The 18,426-nt window shown below is 55.7% G+C and overlaps 1 protein-coding gene across 6 annotated transcripts in view; it reads right to left on the bottom strand.

Annotated features, from left to right (window-relative positions):
• Nucleotides 1-398: 398 nt before the first annotated feature.
• The window catches only part of TOM1L2 (target of myb1 like 2 membrane trafficking protein), a 119,503-nt gene continuing 101,475 nt past the window's right edge, over nt 399-18,426 (bottom strand). For 3 of the 6 annotated variants that reach the window (XM_058704440.1, XM_058704446.1, XM_058704445.1), the window contains 8 exons: nt 17,287-17,335; nt 16,361-16,484; nt 14,456-14,573; nt 13,393-13,468; nt 10,928-10,993; nt 5,239-5,298; nt 3,318-3,354; nt 399-2,261 (listed from right to left, as the gene is read on the bottom strand). In XM_058704440.1, the coding sequence (XP_058560423.1) occupies nt 2,107-2,261; nt 3,318-3,354; nt 5,239-5,298; nt 10,928-10,993; nt 13,393-13,468; nt 14,456-14,573; nt 16,361-16,484; nt 17,287-17,335 (685 nt within the window). In that variant the 3' untranslated portion in view covers nt 399-2,106. The remainder of the gene's footprint in view (nt 2,262-3,317; nt 3,355-5,238; nt 5,299-10,927; nt 10,994-13,392; nt 13,469-14,455; nt 14,574-16,360; nt 16,485-17,286; nt 17,336-18,426) is intronic. The other 3 variants (XM_058704441.1, XM_058704442.1, XM_058704444.1) reach the window with 3 other exon arrangements.

Below are 18,426 nucleotides of genomic sequence, written 5' to 3'. Positions count from 1 at the left end.
GGTACTAAGAGCAGCTGTGCTGGGTTTTCCCCCAGACAGACACAGGCCTCGGCTTTACCCTGCCAGAAGCCTCCTCTCCCCTTGGGCCCTTCAGGCTCCTGCTCTTGGGGGGACTTCTCCTTCCACAAGGCGGGGACGCTGGCTCTTCCCTCAGAGGCTGCCGGGCCCCTGACCCTCACAGAGACCAGCGCTCCAGGCCGCTGGGGGGTACTAGCTGGGTGGCTAGGTGTAATCGGACCATCCCAGCCACCTTCTCGGCAGCTCACGTCAAGCCAGCTGACTTAAGACTTCCTAACGTCCAAATAGGCAGACCTCAGGGGGCTCTGCCTGTGAGCAATGTTGATGAGAGGAGGAGAGGACCGAGGGGTGGGGTCGGGGTGGGGGACAGTAGAGGTGTGGCACTGGCTGCCAGGGAGGGCAGGGCTGGAGTCAGGCTGGCTGAGCTCTGATCTCTGAGAGGGAGTTTCCTGCACGTCCTCTGAGGAATCGGGAGTGTGACACCCCCGGCTGGTCCTGCCAGGAGGGCCCCAGCCAGACCCCGGACCAGGGCACAGGGTTCTGGGATAGGCAGCGCCTCGCTCTCCACCAGAGGTGCTGGGCCGTGGCCTAAATGCTTCTTCCAGAGCCTGAGGCACTGGTGTTGGCCTGCGCCCAGCCCGGCCTCTTGACCCCACTCCGGCTGCCAGGTGGGAAGGGCTGGCCACGCCACGGCTCGGGAACACGTCTGGCCCCAATACCTGGGCAGCGCCTTCCGGAACACTGACCCGGGCCCCGGGGACTCACGGGCTGGCTCGGAGCAGCTGCCGCAGCACTCTTCTTTTCCTGGCCAACCGCGGCACAGGGGCGGGGTGGGCTGCACCCTGGACCGCACCGAGCCTGAGCGTCCTGCCCACGGCCAGGAGACACCCCGTGACGGGAGCAGTGTCCTCAACCCCTAGCTCTCAGCCCCAGGCTGTTAGTCTTCTAGGTTGGCTTGGAGAGAGGGTACAAATCAGCAGCAAGGGGGGTTGGGGGCGGGGAGAGGGCAGGCTGTCAGGACGTTCTGTGGAGGAAGCGGAGACCACACCAAGGAGCAGTGCAGGGACCCGAAGGTCACTCCAGCCCCTTGGTCACTGGATCTCCAAATATGGTGCAGAGCCATCTGCTCCTGGACTCTGGAGGTAGTGGCACAGAGGCTGCCACAGACCAGGTGTGCTCACAAGCCCACCAAGCTTTCCCAAGCAGCCAGAGCAATTCCTCCCCATGCGGGCCCCTCCACAGATGGGGACGTGGGGCAGTTTGGTTTACAGTTGTGTATCTCTGTAAGAGCTAACCCGTGTGCCTCGTGACCATCATCCATGGGTCACGTGCCGTCTTTGCAACTGCCTTTGGCTCTCCCTCTCCCTGGGTGCATCGGGGACCCCTCGCTCCCAGGCTCAGCTGCTAAGCCAAGCCTGGCGTGGGCCCGGGTTAGCAGCTGAGTGATGGAGAGAGGGTCAAGAGGGCGAGAAGCCTCACACAAGGGCACCGGCAGAGCCTTCTAAAGTGCCGAGCACGCCAAGTGCCACGGGGACGCGCGTCAGGGAGCAGCATTCCAGGGAGGGAGACCAAGCCCACAGGTGCAGACAAGCCCTTTCTGGAACAGGGGCACGGGAGTGTAGGCCGGTCCAAGGAGACCCACTGAGTCAGGTAGGGGCAGGGCACGGGGGGGGGGGAAGGGGCTGGGGTCGGAGCCCCTTCTCTGTGGGCAGAAACCGGAGGAAAGGCAGTCCAGGTGTCTCCTCAGGAAATGGTCCCACGGGGACTGCCCTGCCTGGGTCTGGGTCCCACTGCCTGTTCTTCTGGGGAGGACACATGGGTAGAGGGAGCCTGTGGGCCAGAGGGGCGGGGGCAGGGGAAGAGAGCCTCTGGCTGCTTCGATGCTGTCCCACCACCCAGAGAGAAGAAGGTGGCTAAAGCTGGTCCTGACTAGTGGGAGGCCTGGGAGCAAACACAGTGGCGTTTCCATGGAGACACAGCAGCACAGGACCGAGTGAGGACTGGGGATGGGAGGAGTGGCCAGTGCCTAGTGTGGACCGGGGGAACAAGGAGTGACCTGCCATCTGGGGAGCCGAACAGCAGAACAGCTCACAGGGCGAAGAGGGCATCCTCTGACCGCTCAGGCTTCTTCCGACCGGAGGGGTTTGAGGCTGGGGCCGGGGCCGGGGCCTCCCCTGGGGGCGAGGGGAGGTTGGGAACCATTTCAGCAGCTTTGGCTCTTTCTTCGAGGAATTTATCGAATTCTGCAATACAAAACCAGGGCAAGGGGCAGCGTTGGTAGGAGGCTAGGCCCACAGTGAGGCTCTAACCGCCACATCTCACCTGCTCCCCTCGGAGCCCCATTCACTGTCCCCACCCTCAGCACACTAGCCTGGGCTGCCTGCCACGGAAGGAGGGAGGCAGGGAGCAGCCAGCCAGAGCCAGGGGTGCTTCTGGGCCGTCTGCTGCCCAGACACCCGGGCTTGATTTCCCCCTCTGCCGCCTCCAGGGCAAGCAGGAAGCCTGGCTACCCGCAGATGGTGGTACAGGGGGAAGGGGCAGGTACGATTCCAGCCCCACCCCTCTCAATTGGGGCTTTTCCGTGCACCAGATCAGCACTGGAGGCAGGGCAGGGAAAGTTGGAGGGGCAAGTCCCCACTTAAACTTGGCAGAGAACATCCCCCTACCCTATGCTCATCCTCCAAGCAAGGTTCTGCCAGTGGAGGGGGTCTGACCAGATGGTCTGGCAAAGCAGGGAGGCGGCAGTGCAGAGGGGAGAGTGGCAGGGAGTGGGGGAGACAGGAGGAGCAGGGGAGAGAAGGAGAGGGCGAGATGGGGGGGGGGGTTGGAGGACCTTGATGGGAACTTCCCTACCCGACCCGTCATCCACTGGCCCCCCAGAAGTGGGGTCCCAGAACGCCAGGCCCGATGAGTTCTCTAGGCAGCCCTGTGGACTGCACAGCATGTCTTGTCTCTCTGCTAGATTAAGAATTCGGGGGTAGGGACAAACTGATTAGGCTTGCAGATCTGGGGGTCACGCTGACCTGGGATGGCAATCGGGACCTACTACTCACTAGCTCTGTGACCTTCTTAAAGTCACATGTTCTGACACTTCCCTCATCAGCACGGGGCCTGGCTGGGACAGAGCAGAGAAGCCCCTGGGCCCAGGAGGCCAGGCCAAACAAGGATGGGCACCGGGAGATACGCTGGTGGTGGAGGCTCCAAGACAGTGGGGTGCCGGCCCCTATGCTCCTCAAGAGTCTGGGGCAGGGGTAGCCAACAGAAGGTGGGGAGCTGTCAAGGTGCTGGCCCAGTCGTACCTTCACTTGTGACGCCCTCTTCCAGGTCGTCGCCCTTCTGTGGGAGGAGCAGAGAGAGCAGTATTAGGACCCAGCCTGGGCCAAACCCCCCCATTCCCCGTGCCCAGAGCTCTGTGATAGTAAAATACTGCTTGTCTTACTGAAGACACGGAAACTTTTGTTTTCTAGAAAGCAAAAATAAAACCACCCCAAACTCTGTAGTTCTAGGCTTTGATCCTCCAGAAGAACCAGAAAGAAAAATCCAAAAAAAGGCGCAGGCCGGTTCTCTGGGTTTAAGGCTACGGGCAGGACCACAGCAGGCCTCTGGCCACCCAGTGACACTCCCAGAGCAGGGCCCCAAGGAGGAGGCTGAGCTGTGCGCGTGCCCAGGGCCCCCTCAGGTGCTCCTTCAGTCAGCAGCCACAGGACTCTGGGAACCCGCTGTCCATGCCAACAGCTGGGAACTGCATGAGGCCTGGAAGGGACAGAGCCATGAAGTCCATGGCACAGGGCCGGATACCAAGCAGTATTTGGCAGTAAAGCGCTGTCCGGCCAGAAGCCATGTCCCACGGCCTCCTGTGGCCCAGATTCCGTCACCTGCTGCCGGTTCCTGAGAAACCATGGGAGCTCGGAGAGCTCTTAACGATGACAGTGGATAGGACTTGATTTCTGTTTGGAGAACGCAGTGGTCACTGGGAACTTACTGCACAGTGATAGGGAAGGGAGCTGGCTGGGGAAGCGGACAGGGCCTTGGGCTCAGCCAGGAGACGTGGCTTCCTTCCTGGCCCTGCCACTGATCTGCTCAGCCTTGTCAGACAGGTCCCTCCCCCTTTCTGAACCTTGGGCTCCCCGCCCCCCCCTGCCCCATGAGGTGAGGGCCTTGCTCCTTCCTGCTTTGTCTCTGTGACAAGAGCTAGTTCTTTTCCAGGCATTCCCTTGGGAAAAATATAATGGGGTGTTTTCTTCCTCCCCTGGCATGGCACCTGGGTGCCTGCCTCGCTGGGCAATGAGTGTCTTCAGAAAGCCTGGCCTTGTGGGGAGGTGGCCCGGAGCAGTGGGAGGCCCTACCCTAGTACAGAAGGGGGCCAAGTCGGCAACCCACTGCCAGCCAGGCCAATCCTGTGGTTAAAGATGCTCTGCTCTGGGGACAAGGTCCCCTGAAGAGGTGGCAGCTAGGAACAAGAGATGAGGAGGCTCTAGGACTAAGGGAGAATCTGCCCAGCCCATGACCTTGGGCAAGCCACTTCCCCTCCCAGAGTGCATTTATTTGTCAGCCCCCCTGGCCAGCGACCCCCACTCTGCCTCCCCTGCAGCCGCCTGAGAGGGAAAGTGCTTTGTAAGCAGCAGCAGGAGGGACCAGCCCCTGCAGCCCTCCCTTTCTTGGGACCTGCTGCCTTCTGCAGCTGCGTGATGTTCTCACCTTCCTGTCCTAGCCCTGCGGGTAGAGACAACAGTCTCGAGGGTAGGGGTTCTTTTAAATCCAAGACACCAGAACATACCGGGGAAGTGGGGTGACAAGTAAAAAATAAAAAAAAACAAGAACAAAAACAAAAGCAAAAACACCAACCAAAAAACCCCCCACAAAAAAACAAAAAAACACCTGGCTCATCTCTGTATATAGTTTACAGTGAAAAAGAAAAAATAAAAATAAAACCCACAAAATCCCCCCCAAACCCAAACAAAACCCCAAAGCAAAAGAACCCAAGCACACACACACACTAGATACAGAAAAGTAACTGGAGGCAAGTGTGTGTGGTTTCGGAGCCAGCCAGAGCCCTGCCTGCCGAGGCCCCGGGGCCGCGCCCGGAGCAGGTGCTCTGGGCCCAGTGGGCTTTCCTCCTCTGCCACCCCAGTGGGGAGCAGCCCCTGGCCCCGGGCCTGTCTTCAGAAGCACCTCTGCCTTGCCACGCCCCACACACAGAAGAGAAAAGTCGAGTCTCACCAGGTCCGTCCTGAGCCACACCTCAATGTCGTCCATGACAGAGGGCTGCGCAACGGGGATCTATGGAGGCGGCAAGCAGCGGGTCAGGCAGCCCCACAGCCAGGCAAGGGGAGACAGAACACCGAACAAAATAAATCGTCAAAAGCAACCCCGGAACGAAACCAAAACGTACACAGAGCAAAAAAACACGTTGGCACAGCAGGCGCGGGCAACACAAGGCAGCCACACATGAAATGGCAGGTGAGGGAAGCAATGAGGTGGCCAGTTCTAAGAAGCAGGGCTGACCAGCGGGCGCTGGGGGGGGGGGGGGGGGGCGGGGGGGGGAGAGGAGGAGGGAGGGCAGCAGTACGCATTCTTGAAATGGATAACTTTTTGACTACTCTCAGCCCAGGGCTGCAAAGCACCTTCTCATCTCAGGAATGCGCTGGTCCCACAGGCTGGTTTCGAACTCATCAGGTTAGGACCCTTGGAAGAGTCCTGCCTACCCGCCATCGAGCCCAGCCCCTGGGAGTGACTGGAGGAGACACCAGGAAGCCCCTGATGCCACTGGGGATCCCAGGTGGCAGTCTGCCTGGAGCAGGGGGTGCAGGTGGCCAGGCGGGCGCTGAAAGTATTTCAGAATGTGTCCCAGTGCGTCTCTGAGTGGGAGGAGGGGAGCACCGGGGCCTGGGTGCGGCCTGGCTGACAGCAGGCGGGCACATCTCACCACCAACACAAGCGGGCAAAGCTGGGGCTTTGATGCCCAAAGCGACGTTGGGGCCTTAGCTGTCTTTGTGTCTCTTCAGGGGAGAATCACGAAGCAGTCCTGAATGCAGCGGCTCCTTTAGTCTCACCCTGCCTCCCCAGCTCTCAATGGCTGGCTGCGCTTCGGGAGCCAAAGAAAAGCTCAACTGAGAACCAGGGAGCGGTAGCCGGGGTGGGGGTGACTGGGTCCCGAGAAAACAAAGACATGCCTCATGGGTGCCTGAGCAGTCTCCATGCCTGGCCCACCTGTGGAAGGCCTCCGGGGCGGTGGTTCTGAAACGTCCGTTTGGCTAGAATGCAATAGCGGCTCACAAGTCCACTATTTCTAGAAAATTCTCTAGCACTGTGTCTATAGCTGGTTTCCCCCCAGCGTCACAGTCTAGGGTAAGAATACAGTTAAAATAAGCACCGGGAAGACTGCCTTGGTGTTTGCCAAATCTGAAAAATAACATGAGCTTAACAAAGGAAAAGAACAAAGATTTCCTATTCCCAGACCTGCCTGACGGGACAAGCCGCGCTCCTTAGAGACGGAAACCTGCTGCTCGCAGAGTTTGGGGCGTGAGGTAGAGCGAGGGCCCCTAGGGCGGCCCGAGTGTGCCGAGCAGGTGTCCCGTGCACACACGCACCTGGCGAGGCTGGCAGCCCCCTCGCTCTGGTAACCTGGAGCGCCTTCACGTGTATCGTGCCGCACTACAGACCCAGCGTGGGCACCCCACACGCGTTTTCATAAAGGTTCAAGCCCACCCCTTGATCAGATTAGGAAGACTCTGTCTACGCTGTCCTTTTATCTCTTTGACTTACTGGGACTCGTGTTGGAATGAAAAAAACGTCAAGGAGTTCAAATCACCCTGAAATGACTCCTAGGGACAAGGAGCACGTGATTCTCATTCCAGAGGGCACAGATGCCCGGCGTGGATGTGCTAACAGCACCCAAAGCAGCACCCAACTCCTCCATCGAAAAGAAAGCAGTAAAGGCACGCGGAGTGCGATCTGCTAATTTTACGCTTGCTGGCAGGACTTCTGTCTTGACATGTTCCTGTGACAGAAGATGCCAATTTTCATTATCTTGATGCTTTTAAGTCAGAACGCCTGGCCTCTGGGAGGATGCGCGCCACGCCAAGTTCCCAGAAACAAAAGCTTGGAAAGTTAGAGGCGTCTCCAAAGAGAAAACGTGGCCAACCGCAGTTGCTGGGAGTGTGTGCTGGGCTTTCTTATACCCACCCAGCTTCAGTCTATCGAGGAGAAATGGAGGTTCGATGGGTAGAGCTTTCCAATGTGCTGTAGAAGCTTGAAAAACAGCCACTAAGGGGTCATGGGTCTTAAACCTTCAGATACGGCTTTACAATATTTTTGTTACTGCTCAAAAATAAGTCCCTCGAGGCTGGGTATCACGCTCCAGTTTTCTTCTTTGAGGATTAATCTTGAAAGCCAGCACGCTCAGAAAACAAACACTGACATCTGAGAAACTCCTCACCCCCCTCAAAAACAAAAATTTCCCAAAAGCTGGATCATGGGAACGCTTTTCTTCCCCCTTTCAGATTTCTCCAAATAAGTAGCGTGTTTATGGAAGGGCATCCTCCAGGCAAAGCCCCAGGAGCCAGGCTGATGACAGAGCACTGGGCGATGGGTCGGCTGGGCTGGGCTAGTCAGATCCCTGGAGCATGTCACTTTCTTCTGGACTTAGCTTCTTTCTTCACTCAGGAGCCCTGGAGTCTCTGCTGTCCTAAGAAGCCTCAGGACTTTGGGTAAAGAGGCAGAGCAGGGAGAGGGGGGCTTGGGCAGTTCTTGGCCTCAGTCTCCCTATCAGAGAAGTGGCGTGATGGCTAGGCTCTATTTAGTTTTCACCCCACAGGACTCCGAGCCCCTTAACTTCCAGGTCAGGGTTTCTGTTTTCTAATTCAGAAGCCAGGAATATCATGAACGATCGGAATTGACTCCTTCCAGTATGAAAGGCACTTGGCCTCAGGGCTGGAATCTCCGTGGAACTAGGGGGAGAGCTAACGGTAAAGCTTATACAACACAGGGCAAGGGTCGACCTGCTTGTGGTTGCACACAGTAACTTACCTATATACACCTCCTACCCTGGTAAATCAATGCCTTGAGCGTACCACTGGGGTAAAGTTCCTTCTAATAATGTGGATGCCACCAGACACAGACTAAACGTGCACACTGCTCTCCCAACAGGAACTACAGAAACTGGGAGGGACGAGGAAGTTCCCTCGTCCATGCCGATGGAAGGGAAGGGAGAGGCCTTGGCCAGCGAAGAGGGCACTGGACTCTGTCACTGCCCCGTGGCTTTGGGCACGTCACCAAGCCCCTGGGAGGCCTCAGTGTTCTCATCCGTCAGATGAAGCCTGGCCCAGCTGACCCCTAAGAGACTGTGGCCTCTGACATGCCACGGTTAGAGCACCTTCTTGGGCAATGATTCAAGGCTGAAGGCTAATCCAAGGGTCTGAAGAGGAGCGTGTTGCGGGAGGGAGACAGAAAGGGAAGAAGACGCGAAGTAAAAAAAAGTAAGAGAAAGTCGGCACAGGACCACCCTCCAGTAAAGGCCGGCGCATACGGGGCTGGCTTGGCTGAGCCAACGGTGAGACGCGCCCGCCCATCTTCAGGGTCCAAAGAGAAAGCAGCGTGTCGGGTGCCAGAAGTGGCAGATGTTGACGTGGGTGCTGGGTGAGCTGTCTGCCGTGCGCTGACCCTCACTTGGCTCCACTTAGGGGGCGGCAGGTGGGGGGCAGCGGTGCCACCGGCTCGGCCACAGCCAGTGCTATTTGTGACTCTGGGCTTGCTGTGTCGGGGGGTCTGCCGGACCGGATCACGGCACCCCTCCATGCGTGGGCTTGGGCCGTAGCACACTCCTACCACCAACCTACTTCTGCTCTTGTTGGGACCGACACTCGTTCTTCTCAGGGGATCTTTCTGGCTGCATCCTGCTTATGGCCGGGGGTGGAGGTGGGGGGGGTGGGCAATTTCCCAGCAGTCTCCGGGCAGAGCGGCTCATGACGCTGCTCAGGGGGCTCTTCAACTGGTAACGAATCTGGTATTGTCAACTGTGGTGTTGCAAGTCTAGACCCCTGAAGTCCCAGGAGAGCACGGGCCCATTTCACAGCCCCCAACCCATGGGGAAACCTCAGAGTCTGATTTACAACGCAACAGGAACACTTTCTGGAGAGCTCAGGTGTGCTATTTCACGAGAACTGAGAAATCCTCCCTACAACATGGTCCCCCCCAAACATGAGCAGCAGCCTAAAAGCCCTTCAGCCTTACTCAATAGTACAAAAAGTTTCCAAGTAAAGAATTTGTACTTGGGGGTTTGGAAGGACTCAGGGCTTCTACACTAGGGGAAATAAGGCAAAGCAATTAATATACATTGTTTAAAAGAAAAAAAAACAAACCACTGCAGTCAGGCAGGTGAGATACCAGGTTAGCTGTTAGTTGGGTTTGTTTCTGGAAAGTTGGAGACTGGAGCTCTAGTGGGGGGCGGGGGGGAGGGGATCTTGTGTGGGCAGAGGCAGGTGCCACCACCAGCTGCTAATGCCACACTCAGGGTAGTTTGTTCGGGCAGTATCCTTTTTCGCAGGATTAACGGGCACAAGGACACACGGCTGGGTCCTCCCAATTTGGAACTGGAGTGGACATGGTCTCCAGGAGTCCCGCTCTAAGGTCACCCACACACGAGGACCACAGCCCTAGCCTGTCTCTGAAGTAAATGAGGGGCCCGGAGAAGCCTGTGTCTCTAAGAATGGCTTTGGGGTCGCGTGCAGGAGAAGAGCAGTATGAAGCGCCTGCTGCTGACAGATGGAGGAAGGCTGGCCCCGCCCGAGCGTGGCTGTGCGAAGGTCCCTAGCTCCAAGCTGGGGTGGTAGGAAGATACCCTCACCCCCTCGATTCTGATGGCTCTGTGCGGCCATTGCACGTTGGCCACACCTTGCTCAGACAGGTGACCCCTGCCGTGCCACCTACAGCCTCAGACACGCTGGCCTGCCTGAACACCCCTCCGCCGGCCACAGCCTGGCCCGGGTTCCAGGGGTCGGTTACGCTTCTTCCCCAGTATGTGTCTAGTGTCTGCCTGGCTCCACCCCGGAGGCTGATGCCTGACTGCTTCTATCGTCCCTCCCTCTGTGCACCCTCTCCTGCTCCAGCCCTGCCACACATGCACGCACGCACAGACCTTTGGTCTCTATGTTAGAGGTGCTAGGCGAGGACGGTGGCTTCATTAGAAGTGTAATCATCACGCTGAGGCAAGTGGCCTGAAACGAGGTCACCCTCTCTCTCTGTAGCAGACTCAGGGCCACCTACCTGATCAGATGAGGCAGGAGAGGCCCACTCGGGTCTCTGTGGCAGAAAAACTCTACTTGATGAGAACTGTGTTGATGATATTCAACTCCCCTGGCTTGGTCTTCTTTTTATTCTGTTCTATTGTGTTTGTGTGTTTAAGATGTCTCAAATTCTTCTGGGGGACGTAGCGGGCACACATTTACTCCATTATAAAAACCCATCAGCCTAGGACTGCCAGATCTAGAGGCTGGAGGGGGCTTCTCCAACTGATCAGATGCTTTTGAGTCTGTTCTCTTAGAAATGTCCCCTCCCAATAATAAGCAAAAGCCACAGTAACTTGTGCTCATCCTGGAAAAGCGAATACTGCCGAGAGCTCCAGAGACAGTAAAAGGAGGGAGAGGGCCCTCCCCTCACTTCCACAAATGTCCCAGACCCTTAAGGCCCAGGGGCACGGACCTTAGCAGAAAACCAGAGGCGTTTCTAGGACTGAAAGTCTGTGGCTTAAGGAGATTGTACAAACACAAGAAGACATTTTGGCAGGGGGAAATTTGGCATCCAGTCATTAGGAGAGAATGGCCTTGTACTGTCTGACTCACAAGGGCTCAGCAGGTGACACAGGTAAGCGCTGGGGTAGACAGGGGGCTCGGCTCAGCTGGTGACCTCTCACCATTCCTTGGGTTATGAGCCAGCTGTCTATGGGCTCCAGGTCAGAGTCCCCACCTTTACCTTTCTTCTGGGCCGAGGACAGAAAAGTCCCAGAAAGAAAAGTCACAGCAAGACCCAGGATAAAGAAAGCAACAGTATATATCATGGAAATGGAAAAGTCACTGTTCAGAGTTGATCTTTTGTCACGTAAGGAGATGTGACCCATTGCCCCCGCCCCCCTCCAGCATGTCCCCCTTACCTTTCTGGAAAAGAGAAGAGAAGTTTAGTAACCAAAAATCCCAACAGGGTAACATAAACTCATGCCAACTATTCCCACACACTGGGAAAATCTCCACGAGGTCACAGAAGGCTGGCCACGGCCGCTTCTCCTGATTAGGGCTCTCGGAATTGGCAAAGGGTCAACTTTTCAAAGAGCCAGCTTTTACCAAATCATTTCTCCTTTTTTTTTCTAAGTTATTTCTGCCTTTTTTTTTTTTTTTTCTCCTTCTCAGTTACTTGGGTTTTCTTTTTCCAAACTCTTAACTTGAACACTGAATTTGGGCATACTGCTCTTTTTGAAGTCACAAAGGTATTTAAAGTTAAGACTTCTGATTGGATTGCACTGTGGAGGTGTGGCTATACAATTTTCTCCCCTTCACTGTGTTCTTAATTTCTCCTTTGGCCCAGTTCTCGTATCCAGGTCGGTACGGTTTAGGATATGGAACATCATGACCTGAAATACTGGCCTCAAGATGCATGTGAGTGAGGGTGTGCGCACACACATATACGAAGACACAGACGCGCACACAGACACACACAGACAGGGATATACATATACTCACACAGACGGACACAGGCACACAGGCACCACAAGCCCTGCTTCCCCTCATCGAGCAGTAAACATGAAAGTAATCTGCCTGCCATCAGGTGGAAAACATGCTGGAGTCATCAAGATCTTTGAAAACAGGGAGATGGGCCAAGCCACACGCCCAAAGGGTGAAGGGCGGGAGGCTGGCCTCATCTCCTGAGCTTGGATCCAGGCCTAAGCACTAAGAACAGCAGAGGTGGCACACCCTGGCACGGACGGGGGCAGGCCCTGGGGACGGAATGGGAGGCAAACCAAGTTGGCCTGACTGAGGGACAGAGCTACAGGCCAGGTCAGGGTGGGCCAGGAGGAGATGTCCTCACCGGGCAGTGTGCTGGTGGCCTCAGCCCGGTGGTGGGCCCTCCTAACACCCTCTCTCGGTTCGGGGGGGACACATTCTAAGTAATGGGAGAAATGGAGCCACGACCACTATGCAGATTTGGGGAGTCCGGGTCCCAGGGGTGGAAAGGCAGGGTGCTGAGACCCGAGGCAGTTGGGCTGGCTCTTCTGTGCCCCCTAGTGGCCAGTGCAGAGGGCCGCACACCCCTCACACCCAGTTGACTGAGCCAGAACAGAGGGACAAGTCCCTTCCCCAGGGTGAACCTTCTTCCAGAAACCAGGCCGCAGACTGCTGCCTGCCTGGGCCCATTTGGACAGGGGCTGCAGGAGTCCAAGAACCGTTGTTCTGAAGCAAACCTCCCCGTCCAGTGGGCAGATGAGCACTGCTCCTTTCTAACCCACCTGGGGGACCCTGACAAGAGGTCCAGCCGTTCCGGGGCCCTTATCCCCACAGCTCTCCCCCTCCCCGTCCCTGCAAACAGACGCTCATTCACACACAGCCACACGCATTCCTAGGCGAAAAGGGGTACGATCTCATGAGAAGCATTAAGACACAAATCCTTTCCCCTGCAGTGACCTGAAATCGTACAGAATCCACAGCTGCCATCTGGGGCTCAAACAAGCACCACCCTCCACTTCAAAGCACCTCTGCCTTTAGCCGTGCTCCTTCCAGACACGGAGCTGCCCAGAGCACCCTCCTGGCCTCCACCCACTGCTCCTCCCCGCTCCAGCCCCAGATCCCCAGACAAATCCTGCTCATCAGCTGCCTTCTAGTGGGTTGGTACTGCTTCTCTAGGCCAACTACAAATGATCAGCAGAGATGCGGCTCAGGTGAGCATTTCCCTTCCTTGTAAGGGCCGTTATTTTGTCGGAGCACTGCCCACCCCCAGGGCTGTGTAACATTTGAGAAGAGACCCTATCTGGCTGTAGGAGACCTGCGCCCTGAGAGCTCAGGGCCATCAAGGTAGGAAGACAAGGGGCTGTGGAGCTGGACCTCCTAGGACGGACCCCCACTTGCCATCCACACTCGGTGCCCAGAGCGTGCTGTCCCTTCTCTGGGCCCGTCTGCTCTGGGCTTCATGGGAAAGCTGACTGGGTGGGCATCACCCACGGGCTGGAGTGAGGACGCAATGAGGCAACACAGTGCTCTCACGCCCGTCTCCCCCAGTGTGCCCTGCCCTCCATGCAACCCAGCTTCTGCTTCATCACCTCGCCAGCTTTACGACGCTGCCCGACTTTCCCTCCGGAGGACTCTGGGCAGGTAAACAGGGTGAAAGACCTACCACTTCGGAGCTCTGTTTCCGACTGTCTAGTGCAGAAGCGAGTCCTCCAACAGCCTGGGGGTCCTCGTAGGTTACCCTGGAGACAAGCAACGCAAGCAGTCAGTACCCACCCCAGTGGTCCCAGGGGACGGGGCGGTGACCTGTAATCACTTTCTAGTTTCCCGCAGACTTGGCCTTCGGGCAGAGGCTACGGTCCCAGCACTGGCTCAGCCCCTCATGTCCTCCGGGGTCTGGGACACCGTACCCCTCGTTGTTCCTCTCAAGTAACAATACCAGGGCATCTCTAAAGCCCAGTGACGGGACGTCAGAAGTGCCCTGACGCTGCAAGTAATATTATTTCAGAAGCGGCAGCCTCGGTGGCATCTGACAAGGAAGGTGGTCTCACGGTCTGGGATTGGGGTCTGTCACTGACCGTGGAGGTTCTCTCCCTCTGCATTCTGACCTCTTTTGCTGTTAAAAGCAACTTGTGCTGGTGAGAGGTGCATGGCGGCCTTGGGTTGCTGGTCAACTTGTTGATACCTGAGCATGGGACTCAGAAAGCTGAGGTGCTGGGCTCCAGGAAAGCACCTGCCTGCCTTAAGGCCGAACAAGAAGCTCCAAGCATGTGTCTATGCCTCCCTGAGATGCGGGGGAGGGTGTCTATTTTAGGATCAATTTCCCCAGTTTCATATGGCTTATCCTGGCCAGAGCTGCCGTCAGGGAAGCCTCTGCCCACACACTCGGGCAGGAAAACCATGCTGCTAGCCCCTGCCTGGCTGCACCCTCCTAGTTCCTAGTTCCTCTTCAGCAGCAGCACAGGGAGCAGAGAGAATGAGGGGCACTCTCTTGCGGATGGGAGAGATCCGACTACAATCAACCCCGAGGCGGGGAGGTGGGGGTTGGGGGGGGGGTTGGTGTTCATTCAAAATCTGTGCCTATTGCCAAGTCTTCGCGGCCATATTTCAACGTTCTTGGCAGTCCTGGATCTGGTAAATAAAAGGCGTCTTTGTGTTGGCCTGTGACCAGGCCTGGATCAATCCTCCCCCAATACCTTCCGAGAGCCACTGAAACGGTCCCCACATACGTCTTGCGTTGCTCGGCCAAGGAGTTCCCTCTCGTCTGGGCAAACATGTCAAAGCCATCACGGGGATTACACTGCTGGAGTGAACTGAGGGTGCCACTGACGCTCTCTGTCCCCAAGTCTGCGGCAACAAAACAAAGGAGGGTAGGGTGAGAATAAAATGTGGCCCGTGGGCTTAATGAAGGATCCCCAAGTTAGGAAGCCAGTGGGCAGGTTAGAGTTCTGGGTCAGGCAGGGGGAACATAGGCCTCTCCTCTGCACTCCCAGCCCACCACATGCAGGAGGAGCCACGGTGGGACCCAGATGGGGGACAGAAAAGCCCATCCCCCAGGCTACTCAAGGTGGGCAAAGAGTCCTCATGAATGGAAGCGAGACTGCTGGCAGCGGGGAGGGGCCCAAGGCCAGTACCCCTGTAGATTTCCCACAATTCTCTGACCAGGGCGTGCCTCACTAACTCTGTCAGGATATCTAAGGGCCTGGGTCATGTATTTACTGGACAAATATTTTGCAGGCACCCACCACGTTCAGAGCCAGCTCCTGCGTGCACCAAACTGAATTTGACATGGTCCTCGCCCTAAAGGAGCACAATGAGTAGGTGGGAGCCAGACAGACAATACCAGTACCTAGCCTGAGACACTGGAAAAGACTCAAAACTGACCCAACAGTGGGGCTTGAAGGCCAAGTGGACTCTGCTGCAGGGAGAAGGGGGAAAGGTAAGTACCAAGGTACAGAACCTGAAGTCCAGGGTGTGTGAAATGAAAAATGCTTGTGGACAGAGACTGAACACTAGAAGGAAGGCAGCTAGGGCACCTGGGTGGCTCATCAGTTAAGTGTCCAACTTTAGCTCAGGTCATGATCTCACAGTTCGTGATTTTGAGCCCCGCATCAGACTCTCTGCTCTCAGTGCAGAGCCCCCTTCCGATCCTGTCTCCCTCTCTCTCTCTCTCAAAAATAAATAAACATTCAAAAAAAGAAAAGAAGGAATACAGTGGAATTCAGTTTGAATTTTGGATTTTAAATATGGTGGCCATATGCTGGATGGATTCAAGGCAGAGAAATCTGTTCCGAAAGAAAAACAGTAGCTACAAATATATGAGATGCCGAGAAGCCAGGATTATAGTTAACTGACAGGCCACTAAATAAAAACCCTGTTTGACTGAAATGGAATAAAGGTATAAAGAGAAATACTAAGAAAAAAAAAGGAAACAGAAAAAAGCAAGACAGAATTTTGCAAGGGCCATGCATTATTATTTCAATACTGTCATTTTGTTATAGGTTCGTATCATCCAGCGTATTTGCAGCATCTAGAATCATATACACACTTTCAAACAGAGAAGTGGAAAAGTGGTGAGTTTCTTTTGTTTTAGGTTTCAGGCAGTGGAGCACTTTAGGCTGATGTTAGTTCAAGGAGAGCAAATGTATCAGTGTCATCACTTCCTACTTCCAAGTCTGTGGCAGACATTACCAATCAACTACAGACTCAGCTTCTAAGCTCTGATGTGGCTTCAGCATCCTTCTTAGACCTGTGTCCCAAGTAGCCAGTGAGCTAAAACCTATTTGCCATCCTTGGCCTAATTTATATTGAGAAGACAATCACTTTAACCACATGTAATATTCCAGATAAAACACAGCAGCTACCTTTCTTTTAAAGCAAACAACTTCCTGTTCCTTGGAACTCCCTCCACCCCTTCTTTGCAACACAGGTTTAAACTTTTAAGTTTAGGGACAGAAGTCATGAACTAAAAATGGTACAATTGGCCAGGCCTCAGGAATACACTTTCCCACGGATTCCTCAAAATGCTCTCTCTGGGACTTCCAACAGAGAGAGAGAAATGGACCCTCAGCCCAGACTCACAATTACGAAGTGGCCTACAAAGGAGACCCTCTTTGTCCCTATGAGACACTTACCCAAGCCTGCAAGCTGGGAGGAGAGAGAAGATGGGGGTGCCGTGTTCCCCACCATTGGGCTCACCACAGCTGGAGACCCCGGCCCCAGGTCTATTAAGTTGTCTTCGGTCACTTCGTTCAGTACCTGCCAGAGCATAAGATAGCGGTGAGCCTCGGAGCCCTGGTGCTGGGCTCCAAAGCCAGCAGGCATCGTGCATGGTCCCCGAGGAAAAGCATCGACGTTTCCCCAATACAGGAACAAGGCAGTCTCCCTCACCTGGGTTTCAGGGAACTTCAAGGGTCCATGGTGGGCCTGGCTGTTAGTGAGCTCTGTCTGCATTGGCTCCTCCCCCCACCAAAGGAGGCAGGGCTGAACCAGCCACCAGGACAGTCACTGTCCCAGGAGCTGTAACTTGGGGCTTCTTTGCCACCCTCCTGCCAGGAATGTGCCTGTTAGCTCTTCCTCAGTATCCCACCAACCAGAGCTTGCTCTGTACTTTTTTTTCTGAAGCTTATTTACGTATTGAGAGAGAGAGAGAGAAAGGGCACACACACAAACGGGGGAGGGGGAGGGGCAGAGAGAAGGAGACAGGGGGAGAAAGAATCCCAAGCAGGCTCCAAACCGCCAGCACAGACCTAGACACAGGGCTCGAACTCATGAACCGCGAGATCGTAACCCGAGCCAAAGTCAGACGCTTAACCAACAGAACCACCCAGGCGCCCTGAACTTGCTCTTTTTTTTTTCTTTTTTAAGTAAACTCTACCCCCAATGTGGTGCTTGAACTCATGACCCCGAGATCAAGAGTCGCACGCTCCACAGACGGAGCCAGTCAGGCGCCCCTAATTGCTCAAATATTGAAGCCCCAATTACAAGAACCAAAGGTGAGACAGAATGGAGATAGGCCTCCCAGCCTCTGGAGATGAGAGAATTCTGAAGGAATACTTACTCCGTTACTGGCATTTTGAACTGATCGGCCTGACCTGTATCGTTCGAACCTAACGTGGAAGGGAAAGCACAGTAAGGGGCGTGACGTGGCACAGTGATGCTCCCTGGTCCCGTGAAGAGCTCCTGGGGACAGAGCCTCCAGGAAAGGAGACCAATCGGGGCCACCTGAGGACCAGGGAAAGTGGATCTCCCCACACACAACTTCACCACGCCTTCCTCCGTAGGGGGCACTGCCCTGGAGGAGAACCAGCCTCCAGGCTCACCCACAAGCCCGCTGAGGAGAGGGACGAAGGTGCTGGTTGGCACATCCAGGGGACCAAAAGCTCTCCCAGCTGTCCCCTCACATCCTGGGCCCAGAGTGCCCCTCTTGCCCCTAGAGGGGGTGGCTGGGCCAACCACTGTACCTGGGGGGTGCTCAGAGGTCTGTTTGCAAAGCCAGGAAGAGACGCGGAGCCCCCTCCCTATTTCACAGAGCCACGCTAGGAGTGATTAGCCTGTGTCGCTAAAATGCCCCCAGCTCAGCTTGCTGGTGGAAAGGGGGCAGGGCGCACACAGGGCAGACAGCCAGAGGAGGAAGACAAGCACAGGCCCCTGGCAGGGCCAGAGGACTCCCCAGTAGCTGAGGATGGGACTCGGCCTGGAGCGACCACAGTGAGCCTCTCCTGTGGCATACCCAAGTCACTCTCACACCAGGTGGGAACACAAGAGCAATTGTGAGGCACGTGTGTAGGCTGCCCTTGCACTTAAGAGTTCCAAAACGTCATGGGCAAAGCAGTAGCTAAGAGACTTTCTCCAGCCAGAGGCTAGAGACAGCAGGGTTTATGGAGATCTGCTGTCCTTCCACATAGGTCTCCCCACTGGCCGGGGTCAGTGCCTGGTGACCAGTGATCCCCAGGAAGGACCATCTGATTAGGCGATGTATATCCACTGTGGTCTCAAGAAGACTTGTGTGTTTTTATGAGCCATGGCCTATAAGGAAAAGGGGAGTATCAACCCATCTGAAAAGTTTCTGATCCTGGGGTACCTTTCCCCCACCATCTTCGAGGGACGAATAGTCTCATCAAAAGGTCTCAAGCCAGAATGGTACCTCAGGGGCTGCTGGCCCAGGCTTTGCTTCTGAATTTGTGGTCAGACTGGGCTT

This window comes from Neofelis nebulosa, chromosome 16, assembly GCF_028018385.1.
Source record: "Neofelis nebulosa isolate mNeoNeb1 chromosome 16, mNeoNeb1.pri, whole genome shotgun sequence".
Lineage (NCBI taxonomy): Eukaryota > Metazoa > Chordata > Mammalia > Carnivora > Felidae > Neofelis > Neofelis nebulosa.
This window is presented reverse-complemented; position numbering and strand designations above follow the sequence as displayed.